At 43.3% G+C, this 27765-nt stretch overlaps 1 protein-coding gene across 1 annotated transcript in view; it reads left to right on the forward strand.

The window, feature by feature from the left end:
* Positions 1–414: 414 nt before the first annotated feature.
* Positions 415–27765, forward strand: part of XYLT2 (xylosyltransferase 2) — a 101836-nt gene continuing 74485 nt past the window's right edge. Inside the window, exons 1-4 of the mRNA XM_085617097.1 lie at positions 415–643; positions 21698–22169; positions 23127–23302; positions 23563–23765. Of these exons, the coding sequence (XP_085473223.1) occupies positions 512–643; positions 21698–22169; positions 23127–23302; positions 23563–23765 (983 nt within the window). The 5' untranslated portion in view covers positions 415–511. The remainder of the gene's footprint in view (positions 644–21697; positions 22170–23126; positions 23303–23562; positions 23766–27765) is intronic.

Raw genomic sequence — 27765 nt, forward strand, 5'->3', positions numbered from 1 at the left:
CCAACCATAGTTTCTTAACTATTCTGATATTTACTAGCTATATTATAGGAAGCTTTTACAGTTTATTTATTAAAAATTGTTTTAGAATATATAATGTAGTTAGCTCATATTTGAAAATGTCAGAAAAGTATCTCCGCAGCAATACAAGAGAATGATTACTCCTAACACCTCGAAGTTTGCAGTCGGCGCTTTACCCTCGGAGCCGCGATGGCGGCCATCTTGAGAAGGGCTTACTCAGTTTCAAATGTTCGGCCTCTGCGCATTGCATGGATAGTTAGCGCGCAACAATACACCCTAATTCAATTGAAGTCTTAGGGGGCGCTCCATTGTTTTGAAAGACCCCCTACTGCTGAACTCCCTCGTCCTGTTGATGTCACACACGCACACTAGTTGTCTTAACGGTGATCGACAGCCCTGCAGTAATCCGATGTGCCACCTAGTCCGTCATTTATGTCCGTGACAACCGTACCCACCAGTACGTGCGCGCACCCTAAAGCAGCAACGTTTGGAGATGGCGGGTCGGGATCGGGTGCAGTCTCTCCTCCGAAGGTACCGGCTACTACTGTTCACCGCGTTGCTGATCCTTTTGCTACAAGCGCTTCTGGGATGGAGCTTCCAGAGCCTGGAGGAAGGGGGCGAGGAGGTGAGATCTGGAGTATGGTAGTGCATTCAGAATGTGCATTTGAGAATCTAAGGAAGGGTTGCGGGTGCTTGGGCAGTGATAGGTATGTTTACTAGTTATGGCTGAAATAATGTGTGACTTACCTTGTTAAGGTGCTGGAGATGACCTTGGAATGGAAGTCACGTTTGAGATTGTATATCGACCCTCATGTAATTAATTATATAGCGCAGTGTTGTAATGCAGGCAATTGAGGAAACATCTTGCTTCTGTTGAAGAAGACAATTTATTTACTTCCTCCTGCTGATCGGTATTACTCACAATGAACAGGCGCTCAGCTAAGAATCATCCCGAACCTAACGTTCTAGGAGGAACAATCTGATTGCTTGGGCAGGGGAACAATGGAAAACATTATCACTGCACATGATTGCATTGCTATACTGTATATATTGCATTACAATACAAACATGTGGTCTTTACCGAAAAGTGTAGAGTGCTGTACAATGGAAATAGAACATTACAGAAGGCCCAAGATTACATTATCCAATAACTTTGGTACATTTAAATTAGCCAAACATTTTAAAGAGTATTGTATAAATTGTAGCAGTCATAAAAATGGAGAAATAGGATATGGACTGACGCAAAGTACAAGACGGAGTCCAGTGAATCCAGGTAGAGAAGTAAGCCTCAAGGCACTACTTAGTGCAGATACTAAACCAGAGAGGTTAGAAACTGGGGTGAGGTTGCTTCAAATGTCTATAAACTTCGAGGTGGTGGTCTGTAGGTTCGGAGATAAGGAGTCCAATATTCTGGTACCTCAGAAGAATTGTGCCATTATTGGTTTTCTTTTAAAGATTGAGGGTGCTAGTAGCAGTGCTTTGGCATTCTGTGATAGTCTAGAGCCCCCAGCTAAGTTAAGTTTGCCAACCAGGTAGCATGGAGTGAATGTATGTAGGGTCTTGAGAGTAGTACAGACTGCCTTATATGTAGCCCTGGTTTCAATGGGCAGCCAGTGAAGTTAAACCAGTATCTGTGAAATACAGCAATTCCTTTTGGCAGCATAGACAACGTTTTGGCAAATGTAGGATTTAATTTAGTAAAAGTTGAAAGACCAGTTGAAGGAGTTAGAGTCGTCTATTCTGGCTAGCGCCAGTAATTTAACACGATTTGTGAGACCTTGTTCTGGATGTAATGGCTAATTGAGCGGAGAGCATGCAGCTAAAAGCATTTTCTGCCCATAATGCTGATCTGTGATTTTAAGTTGAGCTTTTTATCTAGGGTGACTCTTTGGGATTTGGTTTTGTCAACAGTAGTAAGCTTACTGTTAAGGGCGTCAAGTGTGTCTATTCAGGATTGTATCACAAGTGGTTATTTCGATGAGGAAATGATAAGGAATTCAGTTTTGCGGGGGTTCAGTTTCAAATGATGGGAAGTCATTGTTGTAAGGATTTTCCAGATATCGTAGAGGTAAATATAATCCAAGAAGGTTTGTTTTGCAAAAGCATGAAGTTTTATTCCCGAGGTAAATAAACCCACGACTTTCCATACACAAGATACAAGTCAGAATGATTTCTTACAAACTTACATTCTAAACTCTAGAATCATAAACTCTACAACATTCTAATATTTAAAGATACATGTATATTAGGTAACAACTCTGTTATTCGGACTAAAAGAATTAGTAGACATGGAATTATTGTCACCTTCTCCCTCATTTAACAATGGAATAGAAGAATGCGAAGACAAACCTACGTTGTCACCCTTACAATCCAGATCACCAAGATTGAACCAATCTGAATGATCTGAATATTTACATTGAGATATTTACATTGAGATTTCATTCTATCACAAATAATCTTTGCTTGTTCTTCTTTGAGTTTAATTACAGCATTCCGATTCCTCCATCCCCGATCTTGTAACATGAGAGCCATTTTGGAGACCTTTATAATTTTGGCTAGCTCAGAAAATTTTTATTGACCTTTCCCGACCTTAATGGGTTTCTTTATGAGGACCCAATCACCAGGATCTAAGGATGTAACTTTAACATGTTTTCTTGCATCATAATTAGCTTTGTAGGACTGTTGTTTTCCTCTTACATATGCCCTAACTTTCTGCAAGTCAATTTCCTGATAATTACATTGTTCCAATTTTCCTTTCAGCCATGATGGACTAAACATAGAAACTGGTTTCCTTCCTCTCAATAACATATATGGAGAAATCTTTGTGGTCGAATGTGGAGTCACATTGTAACTCCAAATCTTATCACAGATATACTTGTACACATCTAAACCATTATTCAAAGCAGTTTGTACGCCTTCTTTCAACATTCTGTTGGCTCTTTCAACCAAACCATTTGAGGCAGCACTATATAGTGGTACCAAAATGTGCTTAATAGAAACCTCATTCAAGAAATTTTCAAAATCATTTGAGGTAAAGTGGGTGCCATTGTCAGTTACAATTTCAGAAGGAAGCCCTTCAATCAAGAACAAACGCTGCAAAAAAGAAATAGCTGATTTGGAATCTGAACTCTTGACAAATGAAAAATACAACCACTTTGAAAAGTAGTCAATCATAACAATCAAAAATCTACTATCACTACCTAGTATATTAAAAGGACCAGAGAAATCAAAACCTAACTTCTGCCATGGTCCATTAGGCTATTCAACAGGACATAAAGGAGAGGTAGATGTACGCCAGTGTTTATCAGAACATAAACATTCAGGACATTTATCAACAAATGACTTAACTTGACTATCTATACCTGGCCACCAATACACATCCTTAATTTTCCTTACTGTACTGGAAATTCCTAAATGTCCGTCTTGAGCAAGTACTATGATTTTACTCCTTAAACACTCAGGTGGTACTATTTTATCGTCTCTTAGTAAAATATCATTGACAATTGAAAGTTCAGCCGCAACTTGCGAGAAACATTTGTCTTGCATAGATAAACTTCTATCACATGGCCATCCCTGAACCAAGAATTTCTTCACTCTTTCCAAACAAGAATCTTTCCGTGCAGACTCAATCCATTCCTCTTCCAATAATTTACTCATTTGTGTAACATCATTAATAGTAAATAAACTCTAGAATCATAAACTCTACAACATTCTAATATTTAAAGATACATGTATATTAGGTAACCACTATAGTTACTACATATAACAGTCATCCAGTCTTGAACTTTGTTTAGCATGTAGGCAGGGTGCGAGATGTCTTTTGGAGAGGAGACCTTTAAGTATAATTGGATGTTATCAGCATACTGAAGATAAAAGATATACTAGGAGTAACAAAGTGTCTGAGGCATCCCAAAACTTCGCAGATTGAACCTTCAGAATCTGGATAAGCCTATTGGGACTGGCTCTGATAGAAACTGAATTCCCTGTATTTTGTTTTGAAATATTATAAAAAATAAATCCTGTACATCTGCTATATGCCCAGGTTTCACTTTGGTGGCAACAGTATACGTACCTTTGGAAAACATAACTCAACAGCTACTTGAGCACAGAGTTGTAACAGGCTTGTGTAGTAAATGAATGTGGACAATGTTGGTAGAACTGTAGCAGCCAGACTGAGATTCCTCTAATGTGTTGTGGAGCAGCGACACAGCATTGACGTAGAACATCAAGTGGAATGGCATTGTAGTTCATGCATCCGACGTAAAATATACCAGACGACTTAAGCAATGTCATTGGATGGATCTGTCTTTTTTTTTATTCTAGATAACCTAGCGTGTGTATTTGTAGAGCACAGGTTGACTGGTGAAGAAATTCCTAGCGCTATTGACAGATAAAGGATGTTTATTGTCACCCAACTTAATAGTACTCATTTTATTGGCCTCAGGAAGATCAAAGGCTGAGTAGACCCACCAAGATTCAAATCTGTGACCATGCTGCCAAGCACAGATCCCTGAAGGGGATAGATTAATCGACTGAGCCATCAGAACAGCAATAGATTTACTGTCTTTTTTCCCCTCTGTCCCTTCTTCGTAATCTTGACTATGTGTTAATTAAAAATGATGGTAATCCTCACCCAAATCCAGTGGCATACTTCATAATTGGGTTTGTGGTAGTCATGACCATGCTTCTGGTGTGTGGGTGCTCCTATTGGAGCTGTGGGGCAAGATAATAATGTCCTTAAATGGTTTAAGACACATTTGTATCAGAGTTTTGGACATTAAAATTGTATAGAAATTCTGACACCTCTTCCAGTGTGGTTGGTTTGTAGGGCCCTAGTTAAAATATGATGAGGATGGTTATAGTCTTTTCTGAATTTATTCTTACCTCCATTTTGCATGGTTAAAAACAAAGACCAGTAGAGATTGTAGTACGAGCCTTTCTGGTATCTTTTTCACATGGTTCTGCTTTATCTAGTTACGTTTCAAGTCATAGGCCGTAGTCGGGACAGGTGCTTGTTTACATGTATGGTAATGTCTAGATTGCTAGGTGTGATCTGAAGAGGTGGGTTTGAAGTTCTTACAGATTGTCAGTAGATTAGGATTCTGTCATTGCCTGTCCTGGAGGCGATTCTGCATTTTTGGAGTTTGGCATAAGGATGGCTGTTTCAGTGTCTTTGTCCTTCTGATTTTAGGGATCCCCGGTAGGAGGATAAACTTACTTTCGAGTATTTTGCTCTCCTCCTAAGGTGCCCAGCTTGTTTATGGAATAGTTGGGCATGCAAAGATGTAGTGCTTTATGTGTCGGTGCAGGCCATTTAAAAGTAATTTCTGCCCCGCCTGGAGACACAGGGAAGGTTTTTGCAGAGTTTGTTGTTAATCCTTTAACAAGGCAGACTCACAGAGAATTGCTTGGATGGAAGTCAGAGTGGATTTCGGGAGACCTGAACGTAGGGGTTTTCTCCCATTACGTTGAGAGAGGACAAAAGTTTGCACTTGTGTTGCGAAATAGGTTTGAGGACTTAAGAGGTTGGAGTGTTTTTTTGGGGGGGGGGGTTTTGTAAGTAGAAGCAGTTGGAATTCTGTTGTTTCACCAGTCTTGTGATGTGGGGCACCGTTGTGAGATATTGATCTATAGGGAGATCCAGCAATTAGCAGAGGCGACTAGTTTGTGAGTGATGGCAAGGTTTGAAAGTAGAAGCTGCCATCTTTGGACTGGAAAGGGTGTTCCCATTCGGTAGAGCAGGAGGAGTCCGTTTTTCAGTTTTTGACAAATTTAGTTTCAAGGAAAAATAACTCCTTGGGTATCAGAGGAAAGATTTTAGGGTTGTATTATCAGAAGTGTTATATTTTTAAAGATAGAGTTATATGTTATTGGCATATATGAACCTTTTTTCCAGAGGCATCTGACCAATCAATCGGGGGATTGTAAGTGCGCTACTCACCCGTGATGGTCTCAAGGCAGTGTTGGGGGGAAGGGAGGTGGGGGTCCGTAGATCTGTTTAGCCGAAGAGCCAGGTCTTGAGGGTCTTACTGAAGGTGTTAAGGGAGGGGGGTGCGTTGGATGTTTGCCGGTAACTCGTTCCAGGTCCTGGCTGCAATGTGAGAGAAGGATCTTCTGCCTGCTCTGGCTGTGTGGATGCGTGGGGTTTCAGCCAGTGCGAGGTTGGAAGATCGGAGGTTTCTTTTGGATACGTGGAAGTTGATTCTGTCGTTGAGGTATTTGGGTCCGTCATTGGGTTGGCATTTGTAGGCGTGAGTGAGGATTCCGAAAGTGACTCTCTTCTCCAAGGGGAGCAAGTGGAGTCTTCGTAGGTGTTGGCTGTTGTGTTTGTGCTGGGGGATGTCGAGGACGAGTCTGGCGGCAGTGTTCTGTATTGTCTGGAGTTTGCGGAGTAGGGACTTATTGATGCCGGCATAGAGTGCGTTTCCAGAGTCTAGTCTGCTGGTGATGAGTGCGTGGGTGACTGTCCTCCTTGACTCAGGGTTGATCCATTTGAAGGTCTTGCGGAGGATGCAGAGGGTGTTGAAGCAGCTGAAGGTGACGGCGTTGACCTGTCAGTTCATGGTGAGGGATGAGTCTAGTACGATGCCACGGTTTTTGGCGTCGTCCGAGGGGGTGTGTGGGCTTCCGAGGGCGGTCGGCCACTAGGTGTTGTCCCATGCTGAAGGGGTGGTTCCAAGGACGAGGACTTCTGTCTTCTCGGCGTTGAGCTTCAGGCAGCTGTTGGTCATCCAGTCTGCGACGTCTTGCATTCCTTTTTGGAAGTTGAGTCTGGCGGTGGCGGGGTCTTTGGTGAGGGAGAGGATGAGCTGGCTGTCGTCTGCTTAGGATACGATGTTGTGGCCGTGTTGTCGGACGATGGCTACTAGGTGGGCCATGTAGATGTTGAAGAAGGTCGGGCTCAATGATGACCCCTGTTGGACTCCGCAGGTGATTTTCGTGGGGCGGGAGAGGAAGGGTGGCAGTCTGATCCTTTGGCTTCTTCCGGTGAGGAATGATCGGATCCAGTCCAGGACTGTTTCTTGTATGCCGGCGTCGTGTAGTCTGGAGACTAGTGTGCGGTGGGAGACGGTGTTGAAGGCCGCTGACAGGTCGAGTAGGATGAGGGCTGCGGAGTGTCCATGGTCCAGTAGGGTGCGGATGTCGTCTGTGGCGGCGAGCAGGGCGGTCTCGGTGCTGTGGTTGCTCCGGAATCCGGATTGGGACGGGTCGAGGACGGCGTGGTCTTCAATGAATCGTGTCAGTTCCCTGTTGATTGTTTTCTCTGCCACTTTGGCCGCGAAGGGAAGGAGCGAGATGGGCCGGTAGTTCTTGAGGTCGGTGTGGTCAGCCGTTGGCTTCTTGAGCAGGGGCCTGACTTTTGCGTGCTTCCAGTCATCTGGGAAGGTGCCTGTTTTGAAGGTGGTGTTGATGGTGCGTTATAGTTCGGGTGCGATGGCGGCCGTGGCTCTGTGGTAGATGTAAGGAGGGCAGGGGTCGGTGGGGGCCCCTGAGTGGATGCCTTTCATTGTTGAGGCGTCATCTTCGGCCGTGATCGGTGTCCAGGCGAGTATGTTGGGCTGGCTGGTGTGTCTGGGGAGAGGGGGCCGGCTGTGGCGTCTGGTGGTTGGTCGATGAAGTTGTCGTAGAGGTTTTTGATCTTGAGGTGGAAATAGGTTCCAAGCTTGTCGCAGAGGTCTTGGGACGGGTGATGTCTGTGGCTTCGCTGTGTGGGTTGGTGAATTCCTGAATGACTCTGAAGAGTTCCTTGGAGTTGATGGATGGAGTTGTCAAGAATTTTGTTGTGGATGAAGTTCCTCTTGGTGGTTCTGATTTGGTTGTGGTAGTCCGCCATGGCGTCCTTGTAGGTGGTGTAGTTTTCGGTTGTTTTGGTGTTTCTCCAGTTCTTTCCTAGGCGTCTGCAGGTGCATCTGGCTTTTTGGAGATTGGTGGTGAACCAAGCGGCTTTCCTGGGGCGCTGTTTGTCGGGGTTGCGTAGCGGAGCGAGCTCTTCTGCGCAGTTCGAGATCCAGGTGTGGAGCTCTCTGGCTGCGACATTGGCGTCGGATGTCCAAGTGTTTTTATGTAGTGATTGAATAGTATGGGGAAATAATAGAGCCCTGAGGACTATGCATTTTGGATGAAGAGAATGAGATCTGAAAGAGCTGTATCAAATTGTGATCTTGAAGAGGGAAATATGCAAACCAGTTCAGTACTTAACCTGTGTTATCTTTATGTTAGATACAATTGAGAGTAGTGTCTCATGTTCACTGGTGTTATGTGCAGCAATCTAGTCTACTAGGAGTAGGAGGCATGCTTTGTTGTTGTCAGTTGTATAGAGCAAATCTTTAGTTTGTACTAGGATTGCTGTCTGGATACGGTGTTTGGGTCGGAACCCCTGCTGGAAGGATTTCAAGAGCTTAGTTTTGGAGATGTGCCCTTGTTAGCCTTTATGTTTGTCTGTTTCACTGATGGCAGGGATAGATCACGACTGGGGCCAATGAGGGGTATGTAGCGCGCTTTAGGTTGCTTGAAGGATCGTGAATTCCTGTGGTCCTACCAGGGTTCTATTTTTATAATCTGGCTTGACAGCGCATCTGTCGCCAGACAATTATGTGAGCCACACTAGGGAGGGTCTTTGGATCTACCCACATGTTGGTAGTCAGGAGTACGTTTTGATTGGAATTAAGTTGGGTACATCCACAAATAGTGTGTTGCCCTCCACGCAGCTGTGATCATTCTGTTTATGTTACCATTTGCCTGAGGATGAACTTCCAGGGGCACACACAGACACACATTGGTAATGCTATTAAGTGTCTTCGATAGCTAGATAATTTATGGTGTTTTTCTCTAGCAGCGGCACAGATAGGTGGAGGGCAGTCATTAATCTACATAGATTGCTAGCTCTGGCTTCCATGCAACATTCCTTTGAAACCATACCTTTTGCTGTCGCCTCATTGAGGCCTAAGATAGTCCAATTGCTTAACTACTGTGATAGGGACACTATCTTGAGACTGACTGGAAAGAGAGATTCATTACAGTAATAGAGCTCTGCAATTAGTGTATATCCAGACTTGACAGTGACTGTACGATTATTATGGTTTATATTAAACAATCAATTTTTAAAAATTTTATTTAAAAAAAAAAATGGGATGAAAGAGATGTTGCTGCCTTTTAACGCATCCACAAAGATCTAGGTGTGGCCATAGGCCAATGTATGGTTTTAGATCACATGTGGTCGAGTTTGGAACTATGGGATACCGGGAATACCCGAGTACATCAGCAGTTGCCATCCAGTGGTAACTCTAAAAGTTCAATAAGTGACTACAGAAGCATGACGTAACATATGGCAGATGTAGAGTCATGGTGGCGATCCGTGCTCCCATATGTTTAACACACCTGGATCACCCATGGTTATTCTTACAGGTCTACTACAGGATGAGGGGAGAACTTTTCTGATTATCTGGGGAGATACGTTTGGGTGAAAATTGCACTACGTAACAGAGAAATTTCAGTCCTGTGTGCACAGGCAACTGACTTTCACAAAGATGAATAGCTGAGATGGCAATAAGGACGTGGGAGCATTTGCAACAAACATAAGGGCCAAAATAAAAGGCAACCGGTGAGGCAGGTTTTGGCATATCCGCACAGACATGGGACACCCCTATACAATAAATGATAGGACCACTTTGCTAGAAAGTAGGGGAAGAACTGTTTTTTTTATTTTACTGTATTTAGTTCGTACTCTAGAGGGGTATGGAGTCTAGTCTGCAAGTTGATGGACTTTAAGCTCGGAGAGCAATATGAGGGTCCGAAAGGCAGGTTCCTGGGTGTAGCAAGGATCATTCCAGATAGGATGATTGTTCTCATCAACACATACGGTCCCAACATAAACTCTCCAGTTTTCTTTGACCAGTAGTCCATGTGTGCCAGAAGGTAGCGGTGGCCACCATAGTCTGGGGAAAGAGACATGAATCTGGTGTTATATCCACTGAATCATGGTCTAAACAGACAGTGAGGGTTCTGCCTCAAGGTATGGATGCATTGGACCTGGAGGCTATATGCCTGCTTAGAAATGTTACACACTTCATTCTGTTCCTCTGTCCATGACTCCATGTTTATAGACAACATGAAAGCGCCACATACCCAGCAGAGGTATTATAACCCCAATTTACGCTCCCAGATCACTCCTCAATGAAACTGGTGCTGGCTGACAACCTGTCTCGTCCCAGTCAGTTCTCTACATTTCTAAGTGACGATTTGCTCTCTGTAAACTCTAACACCAAGTAGGGACTCAGTGGGCCAATAGGCTTTGGGCCAAGAAGTGGAACAAAGCATGTATAGGCACATCGAGCTGAAAAAGTCAATAGATGTGCCACCAAGGCCCTTTAAACCCTGAAAAGTGTCTTAAACTAGATCCACATATTCACTGGTAATGGGTGGAGGAAGTCTAACTTGGATTTAATAGAAGCATCCTAAGGTAAATCTAGTGACAGACTGGGCAGCTGCATTTTGCACAGTCTGAAGGCATAAGTGAAGATATTTTGGTATGTCGAACAAGAATACATTTGTATAATCCAAACATGACGATAAAGCTTTCTGGGTCACCAACATTCTCCCTTAAACTCTAGACAAGAAATAATGTTTTTAAAGCTCTTCATGAGGCTGTAATGTACCAGTTATATCGTTGACATGTGGGCAGATATGTGTTGATAGTAACATCATTGTTTTCTTCATTGTAACCGGTGCAGAGGGGTCAGGTAAAAACCAGTGATAACCAGAGATCCAGGTCTACGGATTATTGCTTGAAATGAATACTTCTGTTTCATCTGCATTCAACTCGTCCAGCATGCAACGTAAGGAAGTTTAAGGATAACTCGGTCAATACCATTTTGTTATATCAGGAACTGATTATCAATGGCATAGTTAAAATAGTACATAAATAAAGCCAAATAAATGAAGTAAACAACTGAAGGGGTTAAATAAACGGTAATGAATCCCCAAGACTACATAATAATTCGTACTAAAACATTGAAATGTTGAGAGCTCCATTGAAGACAATAGAGTGATTGAGAACCAATCATGGCAGGGACAGACCTTCTGCTTCAATCCTCTGTTTCTCTCTTTTTTTAATTTGGAACATTCGCTCACCAGTGGGTGGAATGTTCTAATGTTTTTTTTTTTGCCCTTCTGCCTTACCTTCGACTCTGGTTCGAGACCTTTATCAATTGCTATTGCCCTCGGCAGCGACCAGAATACGTAGATAATGCACATTCAGTGTTTTCTCTTTAATGAGCTGTCCGGTAAATTGTGTCACAATACATCTTAAAACCTTAGCTTATGCCATCCAATATCAAAACACATTTTTAGCACTACCTGAATTAGAGATCTCAGTCAGAAGGACTCATGGTGTTAAACAGCATATAACCCCTCCACGTGGTGTTCGTCAGTCAGTGCACAAAGTTATTTCTTTTGTGGTTTCAACAGAGTTCTCAGTGTAAAACACTTTCTGCTTGCGTTTGTCAGTTTACAGCATAAGCACCATCTTGTTGCATTTGTCAAAGAGTTCACAATGAAAAACCTGATGTTACGAGTATTGAGGCAGAGCTGTTCAAGGCTGATTCAGGGAGCTGTTGTGAGCTAAAAACCAAGAACTGAGCAACACAGAATATCTAGGTGTGTGCAGTATTTGTGGTATTTCTATATTTCAGTGCATAATGCATACTTATGTTAATTTTGGACACACGGGAGATATTTTTCCTAAAATAATAGCACAAAAAACACAAGTGCTGTGAACAAGAGCTGCTCACATTCTGACCGTTTACCATGTGCTAGTGTTGCTGCAATAGGATTTTTACTAGATTGACCCCCAATTGTGCAAAGTGCCTTAATGCCAGAAAAACATAACATGAAAAGCCAGAAATTACGGCAATTCCACCGGTGTAATAAAAGTTTTGCCCTAACCTAAATCAATTGATGTTCAGCCAATACTTTTTTTTTTATTCAGGAAAATATTTTTATACATGCACTGCTAAAATACTGGTCCCAAAATGACAAATATTTACATGATTTCAGGTGGAATGAAACATTTGAATCCATCTCCTAGGAACCTTGCAGATTAACTAGGGTGCTAATCACATCCCCCAAAAATGTAATTTGCCAAATAATCTTGTAAATGTACTGTGCTCCTGTTATCTGTGAGTTACCTTGTGATAATTTGTGCACCAACAGTTAATCCTAAACAACTGCAAAGCTCCTATGTTGGTCTAATCAAAAACATGAGGTTTTCCCAATCTAAAAGGTTAAGTCTACAGGCTTTGCCAAGTCAATCACACAGTAAAATGAGTGGTCTACTGCCCTTGTCATTGCATTTAATAATCAGTAAATCAAACCTGTTGACTTTGACGCAAAAAGAAATAAGGCAGTGTGGCGTCTCTTTAGAGAAACCTATAAAACATTTATGAAGACTAAGAGTTACGTTGACATGAACGTTAAATCTTGTGCCAGACTATGATAAAGGACATGAATATTAAACACCTTCTTGGTGCATTTGCCAGGGAGTTCACAATGTAATTACCCCTCCCTGACATCATTTTCAGATGGTTAAAAATGTAAAGCCCCTACACAGGGTGTTTGTCATTGAGTTTACAATATTAAACTCCTTCCTATTCTATTTTTCAGAGAGTTAACCATGTAAAGCCTTTTTTGGTTGAATTTGACAGAGTTCACAATGTAATGCTCGTTCCCGTTGTATTTGTCAGAGAGTTCACCACGTAGAACCCATTTCTATGAAGTTTGTCAGAGATCACAATATAAAACTTCTTCCTACTGTATTTGACAAGGAGCTTACAGTGTGAAAACCCCTTACTATTATATTTGTGAAGTACAGTTCAAGTTGTCCCGGGGAATTTGGCAGTTACCAGGACTCCATTGTGTCTGGGTGGGTTGTTCTTCTTGTTCCATGTTTTTGAGTCTTTCTACCTCGGTCCCTGAAATTGGGGACCAAGTACTCCTTTTAGCACTTGAATCTAGTGAGAAAGGGGAGTTCAAGACAAGCTCATTGAGGTGATGTGGTACGATAATGAACAGGCAACTAAATCCTGCCCACAAAATTACAAATATTTGCCATATTTTGTGTGGAATTGCAAATTAAAACCCCTTCTTATCTGGCCTTGCAAAACTGTACGCTGCACATCGTACATACAGCAAAGAAATGTTGCGGGGGCAAGAACCAGGTGACAATTTGTATACCAGCAGGCTCTACCCTAAAAACCGGTAATGCCCTATATGGGCATATTGTAAAACCTACAGTTTTCATGATCTGCGAGGTTAGGCCTGTAGGCTTTGTGAAGCCACTTACAATGTAAAATAAGAGGCCTACAACCTTTGTCAGCACATAAAAAAAAAAATAAAGTGAACCTTTTGGTTGTAGCATGAACATAAACCCGACCCTATTGTCTCTGCATTAAGATAGCGCAGAGCAAAACCAAAGGGGATGATGGACGGGAGTGTTGAACATTGCAAGCACTCACCCCAAGTCAACTGATCTGGGTTTAATACATCACCATTCTTTAGCTCACTCCGCCACCCCAGTTCAGACGTGGTCCTGTGCTCTCCATGCCACTGGAATCAAGCTATCCTGGCTGAAGAGGGGTGAAACCCCGAAACCGGTCCTAGGATGCTTGTTTCCAGTCCAGGGAGGACCTGGTTTGGCAGTTCAGGCTGGACTCTTCCCATGAGGCACAGGGTCAAGACTGATTTGCATATGGCTGAGTTCAAACTGGAATGGCATGGTGAGGCAAAAAACGATGGATTTAGGCCCAGATCTCTGGACTGGGATGAATGTATGACATTGTTCTGCATTCTGTCCATCAACTTGTTGTTTTTGCATCTGCATTAAGATACCAATCAAACTTTTTAAGCCGCCCTAAAGTATACATAAAAAGCCGCCCTAAAGTATACATAAATATGAACATTACGTCTCCCTGTAATCACATTGAGCATTTACTGTGACTAAACTTAAAAATGAACATGTATACTAAACCTTTTCCTATTGCATTTGTCAGAGAATTCACACTTAAACTCCCCCTTCTGTATGGTGTTTATCATGGTGTTCACAATGCAAATCTCCTTCCTATTGCATTTGACCAATTAAAATATCTTGCTTTTGTCAGAGTTCACATGCTTTGTATGGCAATTGTCAGATAATTCATAACGTAAAGCTACTTCCTATTATTTGAGAATCTGTTCACAATGTAGAACCCCTTCCTGTTGTACTTGAGATTTGAGTCCTGGTTTCCCAGTGTTGGAAGTTGCTAACCCCATTTATGTCTATGGAGTTCTTTCATGTCTGTAACGTCCATACCCTCGATTTTCAAACTGGACACCAAGTGTCCCATTTAACTCTTGACTGTGTAGGTAGATGGGTTGCGCAGTATAAACTGATTCAGTGAGGTGCTGTGGGCTAGAAACTCAGAACACAGTAACACTCAACATTAAAACTCCAATAAATGAATGTCCAGCAAATGAGTTTTCTATTAAAAGGAAAAGTATTGTAATGTACACACTATTGAATACTATAATCAAAATGACAACTATTTACAGTTTTTAGGTGAAAATATAAATTGGAACCCCTACTGAAGGGTTCTAGCAGATTAAACAGAGTGTTAATCACATACCCTAAAGAAATATCACAGGGGTCAACTTGCCTGTAAATGTAGTCTGCTTCTGTTATCTGCGAGGTACCATGTGACGAGCTGTAATTGTAAGACTCCCAGTCGTCCTATAATGGCCTATTTGAAAACATGAGGTTTTTCACAATAAAAAAGGTTAAGTCTTTGTTATGCTATTGACCGTTTTAAATGAGAGTTCTACTGCCTTTATCGTCACATTTAAAAATTAATAAAGTAATCCTATTGACGCTAACATGAACGTAAATGTAATTCTTTCCCTGACTCAGACATTTTATGCAGACCTATAGTATACATTCATATGAATGTGATGTCTTCCTCTGGAAACACCAAGCATTTGCCACGGCAAGACCTAAAAAACGTCCTCTATATTTGTCATGTTCAAAATGTAAAACTCCGTCCTGTAATATTTGTCACAGCGTTAAGAATGTGAAAAAATCTTCCTCCTCTATTTGATAGACTGGTCATAATGTAATTATGTTACTATTGCATTGTTCAGAGTGCATAATCTAAAGCCCTGTGACAGTACAAGAGAGTTGAAACCCGATAAAATATGCTTTGTCACTTTAGTTTTATTATTTTTTAGAATGATTCCAGGTCGATTATTAAACAATAGCTGAGGTGAAGAGTTAAGGTCACTCCTTCAGTGGGCGACGATCTCTGATTCTTCTCCATATAGTCCGTCCATCTTCTCTTTTATGAAACCCTCAGGGAAACATAAATGCACGGCTGCTGTAGTGGACCTCCACCAGACACCCCTGTGTACTGTAGGAAAAACCCGTGAATCACAGTAAAATCCCATCACACTGGGTCAAAGCAGCCATAAGACGATCCTTTTCTGCATTCCAAGAAACCTCCTATTTCTGGGACGTAACCTAGAAGATAGTGATATAGACATGTTGCTTTATAATCCAGCTGACTCTTCAACTCGAAGCCCTGTATAGCCAGCATGCACGACTCTTTACCATAAAGCTCCAGTGGCCCACAGCGTGAGTCCCATTCCCACTAGACACACGCTTATGGAGTGCACTTGCCTGAGGCCATGACTGCAGGCCATAGTCACGGCAGCCTCGTCCAGAACGCCTTCCTTCAGGGTCTCTTGGTGCTGGTTAATGGACCCGGTAGTCACTTGTTACTCTGCTTCCTTGTTCTTTAGTCTCTGCCGCTTCGTCGTTGGGACTCTGACTTCTGCTCTCGACCCCATCACGATTATGGCCTCCATCTGTGCTCCTGCGTCCTCTGACATCTCCCGCCTCGACTCTCCTCTCAACGTCCTCACCCCGCTTCTTCCATGATCCTGGCCTAACCTCCATGCTGCTTCTGGCCAATCAGCGCGAGGAAGCAGGAGCACGTCCAGGTCACTCACCAGCAAAACACTAGTGCGTATTTTGCCACTTATGTCAAGGGGACTCTGTATCCCAAACCTGCAAACTGAGGACCAAGACCTCTTTCTGGAACTTGTCTTGAAGGGTAACTAGACAGAGCAGTCCTTCCAAGGTTGACTCAGGGAGGTAATGTGAGCCAGAAAACTGGAACGATATAGCACAATAAATTAATATCTAGAAAAAGTACTTTAACCCCTTGTGTGCCACGCCCTTTCCCCGCCCTGTGCCGGCCGTTGCATTAGCGGGCGGGGTTCATGACTAGCTGGACTCGTCATGGGCACAGCGCAACCGCGGCCCATGACGAGTCCAGCTCGTCATGGGCACACAAGGGGTTAACACACAACTTGGTACCATAATCAAAATGACAAATTGTTACAAGATTTCTTGTGGAATTAAAATTGAAACGTGTAGGAACCTTTCTGATTAACCATAGTGCAAGTCACACTCCCCAAAGAAATATCACAGAGGGCAAACATCCCTGTAAATGTAGTCTCCTTCCGTTCTGTGTGAGATACCATGTGAAAATGTTTGCAGCAGCGCAATTGTAAAAAATATCAATGGTCCTATTTGAATCTGTTGGACTATATAAGGCTTTTCTTGATCAAAAAGTTTGTCTAGGCTTTGTCAAGTCATCTGCAATGTAAAATAAGGGGCTTTTTTCTTTATCACCACATTTAAGTATCAGTACAACATGTTAGCTTTAACATGAACATAACATGACAATGTTGCCTCTTGCTATAGACCCATTAAACTATTTAGGCAGTCCCAAAGTACATATTGACTTGAACTTTAACTCTTAACTCTCCAGTTGTAGCTGGAACTAAAAACGAATATAATTACTAAACACTTTCCTATTACGTTTATCAGAGACTTGACCAAAGGAGTATATTTGTCAAATAGTTAAAAATTTACAGCCTTTTACTATGGTATTTGTAAAAGAGTTTGATACAAGTCCCTTCCCGTTGTATTTGTCAGAGAGTTCGGAGTTCACTATGTGCAATCCTTTGCTGCTGCATTTGTCAGTGGGTTCACAATATAAAGCCCCTGCTTGTGGTCTTATGTAAGGGGCTCAGAATATAAACCCCTTTCAGTGTTCATCTTAGTAGTGCTTCATAAAGCTCTTTTTAAATTGATCTCAAAGGTCTGGCAACAGCTGTCCTGTAAAGCTAGACCTAAAATTGTTGTAGCACATTTTTGAAGTTGAAGGCGTGATCTGTTGTGAAAGTTTTAAATAAAAACATTTAGGTATGGCACCCAAATAAAATAAAACAAAAAGCTGCTACAAACAGCTGAGCTTCTTTAGGATTCCTACTTGTGTATACGGCTTTCTGTTGCCACAACATGTAGCAATGTCAAGTTGTCATGGATCTGTCACTTGCTTGTAACAAGGTAGACCAAAGAAACTATTGTTGGTAGCAGAGCTGCCCCTGATCACACAGGGAGACAGTGGAGAGGAGGGATCAAATGGGGGAGCTCTGCAAAAGGACTCAAAGCTAATGTAGAACATGCACTCAAGTAAATTTAGCATTCATGGCCTGCAAGACATTCAGATAACGTTAATACTGAACGAGTTCTAGGGTAAAGCACTCTGGATACCCACATAGTAGGAGGGAAGCTCAGTAGTTTCCTCACCCACAATATTTGGTAAAAATACTGTCTGTAGGAACTATGAAGAGAACACTTAGCAAGGACAGATGAGCTGCCCATGCGATATCAAGTCGATCAGTGAGACCTGACAAGCTAGATCCCTCCCTCAGGAGAGCGTGGGTATACTAATCGCTCTCCCTGGACAGGAATCACGGAGCAGCCTGTATTGCTTGCTTTTTTTTTTCAAAAATCAAACCAATAAAGCAAATGTTTGAAAAAAATATATGCTGTTTGTAAAACATTCACTTGTAGGGCATATATGTATGGGCAATCTTTGAAGCTGACAAATTTAGTGATGATATAAAAGTTACCAAAAGGCAATACTTGCACTGGAGAAGAAACGCACTATGGATCTCAGTGATCACACAGGAAAACAAGGATGCACCGTGGAGCAGTACTAGTTCACGAAACCAGGATACGCCGCTAAATAGTACAGGTTCATGAAACAGTGTTGCTAAATAGTGCTGTTTCTCAAGATTGTTATTGCTGTAGAATCAGGCTAGTTATGAAACTGAGGGTAAGCCAAACAGCAGCACTGCATCAATGGCCTATGCTATGCTGAAGTAAACTGAGGGTATTGGAGAACTTAGTAATGATCACATGTCATAGGTGTGATCAACCTAACATCTGCCTGCTGAAGATTTGCTCACCCACCCTTTGCCTGCAAGTATGAGAACAAAGCAGTTACCGGGGGTTGTAGGAAATGCAGTGTTTGACAGTAAAAGCGTACAAGCTGCAAAAAAAAGCCAGGCATCGATCTGGAATGCGAGTCAGATGTTGAACATTTATTGAGAAAGTGGAAAATCATCGATGGTTTATACTCCTGGTCAGGGCTTATGGCAATTGTTGTCTTTTAGCCAGAATAGGAACCATAGTCTGCTGTCACAAAGCCTGAATGTTCTGAATATTGTAAAGAGGCGGAAGGTACGTACAGGCATGTAGCACAAGGCCAAGAAGCGTAGTCCAACATTAGAAAGGGCACACGGATCAAATCATGAACACCTTGACTACAGAGTAGTGGAAATCAGCAGTGGGTGAACACTAGATTAAAACAAGCACAGAGTAGTGACTACAGTGAGCTTGCAGTGAGAAGTGGTGGCTTATGAGTATTTGTGAGAGGTATACAGGTGATTTTCCTTCATGTAAGAAAGTTCATTAGTGTACAATATGTTGGTGTGCTGGGAGGAGAGGATGGAAAGAATTGATAAGAGGGGCTGGTAAGCGGTTATGAGTGGGGGAGGTGCAGTTATTCTGAGTATCTAGAGTATTAATATGGGAAGAACAATAAATGATTTCCCTCCATGAAAGAAAATTCTGACTGATGTCAGTGTTAATCATGAAGAAAAACTGGATTACCAATTTAGGAGAAAGCAGTCTATGAATCGACACAAAACTGGTTAGCGATATCCCTTGATAAGTAAAGGTAGGTTTTAGGGAAGGGTTCTGGGCTAAGCCCTGTCTCTGTGGCTCAAAGCAATAGGCTTACTTCAGATAAAACAGCAATGTTAAGAAATTAAATTAAACTTTCGAGACCAAATCAATCAATCAATCAATCAATCAGTACTTATAGAGCATAGATTATCACCTGTGAGGGTATCCAATTGCTGGGTTGCTGGGCTTAGTCGAAAAGCCAGGGTTTGACTCTCCTCCTATACTCCGTCAGGCAGGGTGATGTTTGGAGTTAGAGGGCATTCCAAAACTTGGAGGCGAGGTACGAGAATGAGCCGCTGTGGCTACGGCAGATGCGCAGTGTCTATTTGAGGGTTAGGGAGGCAGAGCAAAGGTTTCTAGAGGGTTAGTGGTAGCTCAGGTGGTGGTTCATGTACACTAGTCCTTAGTCGCAAAGGGCTTTTTGTACGCGTGTCAGTATCTTGAATTGGCATCTTTTCTGGATGGGGAGCCAGTGGAGGATCCTGAGGTGTTGGGTGATGTTGGTCCGTTTGGGCAGGTTGAGGATCAGTCTGGCAGCTGAACTGTGTATCATCTGGAGCCTTCTCATTAGTTTGGTGGTAGTTCCTGTGTACAGTGCATTGCCGTAGTCCAGATGGTTGGTGATTAAGGCTTATCTAACTTCTAGTGCTGATATAGAGCCATTTGATGATTCTTCGGAGAGTGTGGAAGCAGGTGGAGGAGACTGCATTGATCTGCCATTTCATGTTGAGTTAGCTGTCTGAGATGATGCTGAGGTTGCGGGTATGGTCCTTCTGTGTGGGAGTGGGTCCAAGTTCTACGGGCCACTAGGTGTCGTTTTGGGGGAGGCGTGGTTGCCAAAGAACAGCACTTCAGTCTTGTCAGTGTTGAGCTTCAGACAGATGGCCTTCATGCAGTTGTGGGAGTGGGTCTTAAGTGGTGGTGGAGTCTGCTGAAAGCGAGAGGATGAGCTGGCTATCAGGCGGCATAGATTATGAACTTAAGATCATGGGTTCTGACCAGGTCGGCTAGAGGCTTTAAAAATACATGTTTTAGGTGTCGTAGGTGTTGACGAGGGTGGGGCTGAGGGATGAACCTTGAGGGGCGCCACATATGGTGCTCTTGAGTTCTGAGGTGAAGGCCGATTCTCTGCATTCGACCAGTGAGGAATGATGAAATCCATCATAGTGTGTCGCCCTTGATCCCGACTTGCAGTGCAGATCTACAAAAAGTGGTTAAAAGGACACCAAAATGACCAATATTGGCAAAGGGCATCCGACGTTGGAAATTCCTAAACGCAGCATAAAGATGCATGGAAACCAATGTAGTAGTGAACATCTATGTTAATCTATGGACCCTACCATAGTTGGACACTTGAGTACCACCAAAAGGCCCAGCCTTACACAGGCTTGGAGAGCAGAGGCACAGCCTGTTACCTTACAAACTGGTGCACCAAATACTCCCCAAACGTTCAGGAGCTCTGATTGGGCCATGGAGTCAAAGGTGGGAGCGATGAGCAGACTTTTCTATACTTATGGGTCTCATCAAAAGTCTATTCCCCTCCTTTGCCATAACCTGCACAAGTTCTTCCTGGATTTTTGCTCCTCACCTCCCTAACGTTCAGGAGATCTTCTGTGGTATCCAGACCACAGTTTCTAGGGGGTGGCAGTATTCAGTATTGGTACCTCATTTGATTCCTAGCTGATTAGTTCATTATAGGTGTCCTCTTTGTGCAGGATTTAATAAGAACTGCAGAACATTAGCTTCTCTCACCCTTTGAGTACAACTTGCAATACTTGATATAAGACCTCCGTTCTCTCCTTGGCAGACAATGAGCCATATCTGGTATTGTTCTCATTCCAATGTGGTCTGGAGCTTCAAGAAATAATAGTACATCAGCAGCAGGCATTGGTACAGGGCTCTCCACCCACTCCTACGTTCCTACATTGGACACTTCCAAATTGTTTGCACAGTACTCTGATTTGGAGATAAATTATCACAGAAGACACTAGGGGTTTTTTGGTAGTGGACCACTTCCAACTACAATCAGTCCATTAGCTTACGTATCAAAAGAAGACGCCTCTCACAAGTGGAATACATATTTGTAGAATCTCTCACTTGACAAGTTAAGTCCACACTGCAGACCACATGTGGGCAAAGCACATGCAATGGGTGGGAAGTGCTTAGCAGCCTTCCTTCGTCATTATTTGGATTGTCAAATAGTGAGGCATGCGTTTAAGAAAGGCATGATCATGTGACAAGATTGCCCATTTCTTGCATTTTGCAAGCTCTAATGACCTGTGTAAAAGTCTTTGGTTTTTAGGGCTAAGTCTGCACTGACTACGCAATTTAAAGAACACAGGAAATATTACTGTGATGATAAATGTTCAGAATTGTGAGGCCTTTCATATGTTTTTGTGTTGGTATGGAGTATCTATGTAAGATATATTTTCAAATCGTATGTTTAATTTTGCAAACGTAATTTTTGTATAAGCTAAGTGTCCAGTTTAATTTTGATTGTTTTGAATGTATGCATTGCCTGTAGCTGTCCTTTTTCTTTACTTACAGACGGGAAGGCCACGAAAAAGCCATCTTGCAGAACACAATGGTGCCAAAGATTCAGATACCTCTGCAGCTCGACGCAGCAATGCCAGTCGGAAACATGGGCGGTGGAAAGGTCGAATGGAGAACCCAGATGTTGTTGGAGCAAGAGTGGTACGGACCGCGACAGCCTCGCGCAAATCAGCCCGTAAGATTCCAGTCTTGCCTAACACGTCCAACATTAAGAACCTAACTGACCCTCGAGGAGATCCACAGCTGTCTATCCTGCAACATGGAGACACAGGCAGTGTGGAGGGAGCTCCTCCACCCACCGACAACCAGTTCCTTCCAAAGTGTGAGATCACTGGCAAAGAGGCTCTTTCAGCTCTTTCCAGGGCAAATACCCGGCAGTGCCGACAGGAGATAGCCAATGTCATGTGTTTGCACCAGGCTGGAAAGCTGATGCCGCGTTCTGTTCCACGGTACTGTCAAACATCAGGTGAGTGTTTTGAAAGGTCTCTCTGCACCATGATGACGTGCTTTTAGCTGGCGAAGTGGAATGGCTCATTTAGTCACGCATGTTTGTTAATGTTCATCCTTTTTTCCTGAGTAAGGGAACCTGTGCTGTGTAAACCCCCTTTCGAGCTTACAAAAGTAGCTGTGCTTGAAATAGTCAACATACATATGTCTGGGAAAGAAATTAACACGGGACGGGGTAGGTAGCAAATACTCAACAAGCTGTAATGGGCAGCTAGCTTTTACTTACATATTTAATTCCTTGATGGGGAAGCTGTCTCAGTTATCAGGTTATTGGGACCATGCGTCCCAACTTTAAACATCTTTAGTGACATTGTTGTGCTAATGTTATCCAGTACTGGGTTGGAGGCATCTGTCCAGATGTTTTTAGGGACTGGTTGTTTGTTCATTACCTGGAGGAACGCATCTTTAGTACAATAGCTGTGCGTTGAGCGTTCATCGAGATAGACATTTGGGCGGCGAGAGATGTCCAAAAGTTTCAAATTCTTATAGGCAGCAGTTGTACATTTAAATCTCAACATCGGATGGGAGGTGCGGGCACTGGATGGGTGACCGTTTAGGGCCTACCAGAATAAAAACAAAAATTGGGAACTGTGTTTGCAAAAATGACTTAATAAAGACCTCTGGAGTTACACCATTCACTCCTATCTGTTACTGTTTCATCTCATTTACCCACCAGGAGTCCGCTTATTATTGTCTGTTCCCTTTGTGGTACACCTGTCGATTTTATGTGTGTCATGTTGATGGGGTGTCACTTTCTTTGGTTTTTGCCTCTGACTGATTATCCAGCTCTTTCTCTCACCAATATTCACGTCCTCCATCTGTTGTATCCCTAATTGTGATCCTCTCTCTCGTTGCCTCATTCATTGTCTCCTTTACTACTTGTTTGTCTCACTGCCTGTGTGTCTTGCTGGCACAGGGAAGGGAAGCCCGGCCGTGCAGTGGGATGAGGCGGAGGTGAAGCGTGCACCGAGTGAGAGGCCTTTGCGTATTGCCTACATGTTGGTTGTGCACGGCAGGGCCATCAGGCAACTGAAGCGTTTGATCAAGGCCATTTATCACCAAGATCACTTCTTCTATATCCATGTGGATAAGGTAGGGGCATTTGGTCAACAGCCTGTAAACTCTTCTGGTGAGAAGAAAAAGGGTGCATGCCTTTAGAATACTGGTTCATACTGATAAAGGCAGTGGTATAATCGTCGGTTCTTGCTATTAATATGGGTTGTAGCCCTAGTCAACTGTTTAATGTTAATCCCTTGTTTCTCTTTACTACTACCCACTCTACATGCTGGTCACCAGATATCATGATCCTTTTCTTAGGTGTGTGCTATCTGACTTGGTCTCTCCTTTTCCAGCGTTCCAATTACTTGCACCGGGAGGTGGCAGAGCTTGTGCAGCACTACCCGAACATGCGTGTCACACCCTGGCGCATGATCACCATCTGGGGTGGCGCAAGTCTTCTCACCATGTACCTGCGCAGTATGAGGGACCTGCTGGAGATGCCAGAATGGCCCTGGGACTTCTACATTAATCTTAGCGCTACTGACTACCCAACCAGGTAACTGAGCGTGGGTAATAAAAGGTCAATAATCAACCATTTATGAAACAGAATCTTAAATCTTTGGGGTGTTTGTACTGTGTCTGGGAAGGTATGCATGCTAGTCACTACTTTAACTTAAGCTGAGTGGATATGATTAAATGGTGTATTTTGAAGGGTATGAACCCATGCTAATGAATAGCCATGCAATTAGGTAGTGGTTAGTAGCAAACAAGTCACCAAATACGTTTCTTAGGGAGGTAGAAAATTGGCTTTGAGAAGGTAGAAAAGACAAGTGAACTTAACTAGCTAACATACTTTCCTTTGCTGTATTGACAGGGAAATGTCATTATTTGTTTTAACGTATTTGGACATTTGCATTGAAGCATTAGTTTTGTATGTTCACTCTTTATTTATTGGGAACACTAACTCTGTAACACCAATGTACATCTTCCATTTGGTTCTATTAATAGACCGTCTGTAGTCCTTCCTTTACATTCAAATTATACTAAATCTACATGCACATTCCTTGGATGCTTCGGTCTCTGTTTATTGGGTATTTCACATTAAATAAGCATCTTATTAAATATCTGCATGCTTAATTTTCCCCACATGTATAGATTCCTGTGCTTTTTTGTAATCCAGTCTTGAAATCCCATTTCAACAGAAGTGTCTTGAGGCTGTCCATGACAATGTAAATCTTTTGTAAGAATCGCCTTGAGCTGGGAAGGCTGACTTGTCCCAGATGGTAGGTGAGAAGATTGGACAGATGTGAACTAAAATGAACTATAGATTTATTTATTTTTAAAACTTTTAGTTTTACTAGAAATTCAGATCTAGGTCAAATTAAAAACAATATGGGAAACTCGGACATGATGATCCTGGTTTTCAAGTGAAAGAGCCAGATTAGGGCATGATCTTGAACCGAGAACCAGCGTCAATATAAATACATTTCATCCTACTGAACTCAGTATACCATAATGTCAACCCAGGGTCTGGGATGATACATTACAGGGTGCGTTGTAGTTTGGGATACTACACCTCACCTAGACACAAACGGTGTTGCTCTCCTCCATCTCGGAGAAGGAAGTCAGGAGAGCATACAAGGAGCCTCGTTGTACCACTACCATCACCTGAACTGCCTTCTGTCAAAATTGCTTACCACCCACCCATATGCTGAGCCCTGCCGAGCACAACTCTTGGGCCATCCTTTCCTTGGCATCATGTACTGTTCACAGTACTTGCTGTGTGGGTCCAACAAAATTCCTCCCTACAGCAGCCAACAAAATGCTGCAGCTCAGAAAGGTTTCCAAGCTGCACCAGTGTTGCAGCTGAGTCACTCTCTGTATGTGCCGTAGGTCTGAAGTCATCATGAGGAAAAAGCCAATGGTGTATTGTGGCATACGTTTGAGCAACGCAAAAAGAACCAATCTGAGTTTATCATTAGAAAATTAACTTTTTATCAGGAAAACACTGGAGTCATTGTACTCCAGCATGGAGATATTAGTCCTAAGCCAGGGTGCATCAAAAACCGTCATTTGTAAAGATTTTTTTGAAAACACTCGATACTACAGAAGTACATAAAAACGTTTTTACATTTGTAGCTACTTGCAGGCATATTGCTTGTCTAGTTGTAATGAATGGATGCTGCCAAAGAACAGAATGAGGTAGTGTGATTCTATGACCTTGGTCTAAGAGTCTCATAATAATTAAGTCTAGACCTGGTGCTCTAGCTTCACCAAATGTTGAACTGCGGCTGCCATGGAAGAGGTGATGTCAGTCTGAGCAATAAGTATGTCCTCTAAGCTACACAACATGGGTGAAGCTATGCTTCCAGGGGTGGGTTTAGCACTTGGGAAACTGCTATGCTATGCTTAGTGATTTTATTTAGCGCATTCCCATTGTTTGTATGGTTCTTATGTATTTTCGGTATCTGGGGGAACTTTCTGTTTCTGAGGTTCTCTTGATTGAGTTGAAGTGATACTGATATCTGTATTTAGTGATCTCTTACTGTTTACACATATAAGTATCCATAAGGGTTGAAGTAGATATGAATTATATTGAATAGTTGCCAGTGAGAACCTGTTATGGATCAGTGGGTCACTGTGTGCATGGATGCTTGTGCTGTTTTTTGTTTGCGTTCTGATTGAGTGCATTGTTGTCCATTACTCGCTCCCAGTGGTTATGCTTCAATTCATCTTTGCCTATTTATGTGGTTTTGGTACCCTTCTATGTATATGTGGAAGGTTCTAGATGGTTGCATTTAAATCCCATATTTTAATGTGTCTCAAATACTAATACACTTTGAAAGAGAGTAACCCTGTATTTCTTGTATTTCACTTATAGGAAGAACTTAAACAAGCATTGGCATAGCCAATAGGTCTCGCCTTTGGGACCTTATAAGTGTTTAACTATGCAGCAGTTAATGTTGTTGCACCAAGGATATTATGCTGCATAACTAAATACTTATAAGGTCCCAAAGGCGAGACCTATTGGCTATGCCAATGCTTGTTTCATAGGAACTTTAGACACAGCTACCACCCAAACTGCTGAACGGATTTACACCAGCTTTGGAAGGAAACTAGATCTTGGTCTGGAAAGAGGGCTTTTTGTAGTTTGGTGTAAATCAGTTCAGTAGTTTTTGAGCAACTCATGCCCAAAACCGTTGTATATCTGGGGACACCGAGCCTCTGCCGGTCCCACCGATCTCCTGCTGAGATCTGATTGCCCACCACCACCTCCAGCAGGAAGTTGTGGCAGCAATCTTAGGACCTAAGGGGGCGGGTAGGGATACCCTGAACCCCTAGGCCTGGTGGTATCGTCCCAGAAGGAGCCCCGTCTGGGGCCCATTTTTTTTTTTTTTTTTTTGCATTTTGCGACAAATTAACTGAATCCGCTGCAAAAATAAGAGCAGACTTAGTGCTTGTGTATTAAACCCCCATCCCAGAGTGGGCCAGAGCGCTTGTGTATTAACCCCCACCATCCCAGAGTGGGCCAGAGGTGGGATGGGGGGGGGGGGGGGAACAGAAGAGGGATGAGTCACATTTCTTAAGATTTTTATTTTTTGGGGAGAGGGGGCATGTGGCCGCTTTCCCTGAGGCTCTGAAACGCTCCAGGGACCCCATCCCTAGGACCGAGGCAACATAATAAGGGAGGGGGCAGGCGGATGGAGTGTATGGTGGGTGTTCTAGGTGTACCCTAGGTCACCCACATTTAATAATGCGGGCCACGTCGGATGGGGTCTCTGATGCCAGAAAAAGCGTGCGGAGGGGGACCGCGTGGCTCTACTGCCCTTTATTTTTAATAGTGGCTCTGAAGAGTGGGGTCCCAAGAGTCTAACAAGGCTCAGGGAGATAGCTGCATGCCCCTCCCCCTTGATTGAAAAATACCGGACCTGGTGGATGGGCCTACCAGGGCCTAATGAGGCTCAGGGAGTGGGGGCCAGTTGGATCCGCTCCCCTTTAACATAAATATGGCTCTAGGGGATTGGGTCCACAGGGCCTGATGAGGGTCGAGGGGCACACAGCCCGTCTCCCCTTTAAAAAATATAAAGAATGGCTCTGGAGGATGGGATCCCTAAGGCCTAATAAGGCTCGAAGGTGCGTGTGCGGCCCCCCCCTCCACTTTGATTCATATTTTGGCCCTAAGGAATGAAGTCCTAGGGCCTAATTAGGTTGAGGGAGGGAGGCCGCATGCCCCCTCCCTTTATTAATTACTCAGCCATTCGTGTGGGGTCCTGGGCCTAAAAAGGCTCCGGGGAAAGGCCACATGGTCAGGCCCTGTCGCCAACACCCTGTTACACACATCCGAAGGCCCTGTACGGTGTGGGATTGGCTGCCATCGAGGGGGAGGCGGGTGGCTACAAGACAGGCCGGGCCCTGTGGCCAAATGCCCGCCGGGCACGGCCAAAGGTTGTGTGCACCGGGGGTTGGCCACAGGGCCTGGCCTACTGCCAACCCTCCACCCAGCCCTCTGCCGTGCACGCCCAAAGGCCCTCTGCCACATGGGGTTGGCTGCCTTT

The sequence above is a fragment of the Triturus cristatus genome, chromosome 7 (genome assembly GCF_964204655.1).
Source record: "Triturus cristatus chromosome 7, aTriCri1.1, whole genome shotgun sequence".
NCBI lineage: Eukaryota > Metazoa > Chordata > Amphibia > Caudata > Salamandridae > Triturus > Triturus cristatus.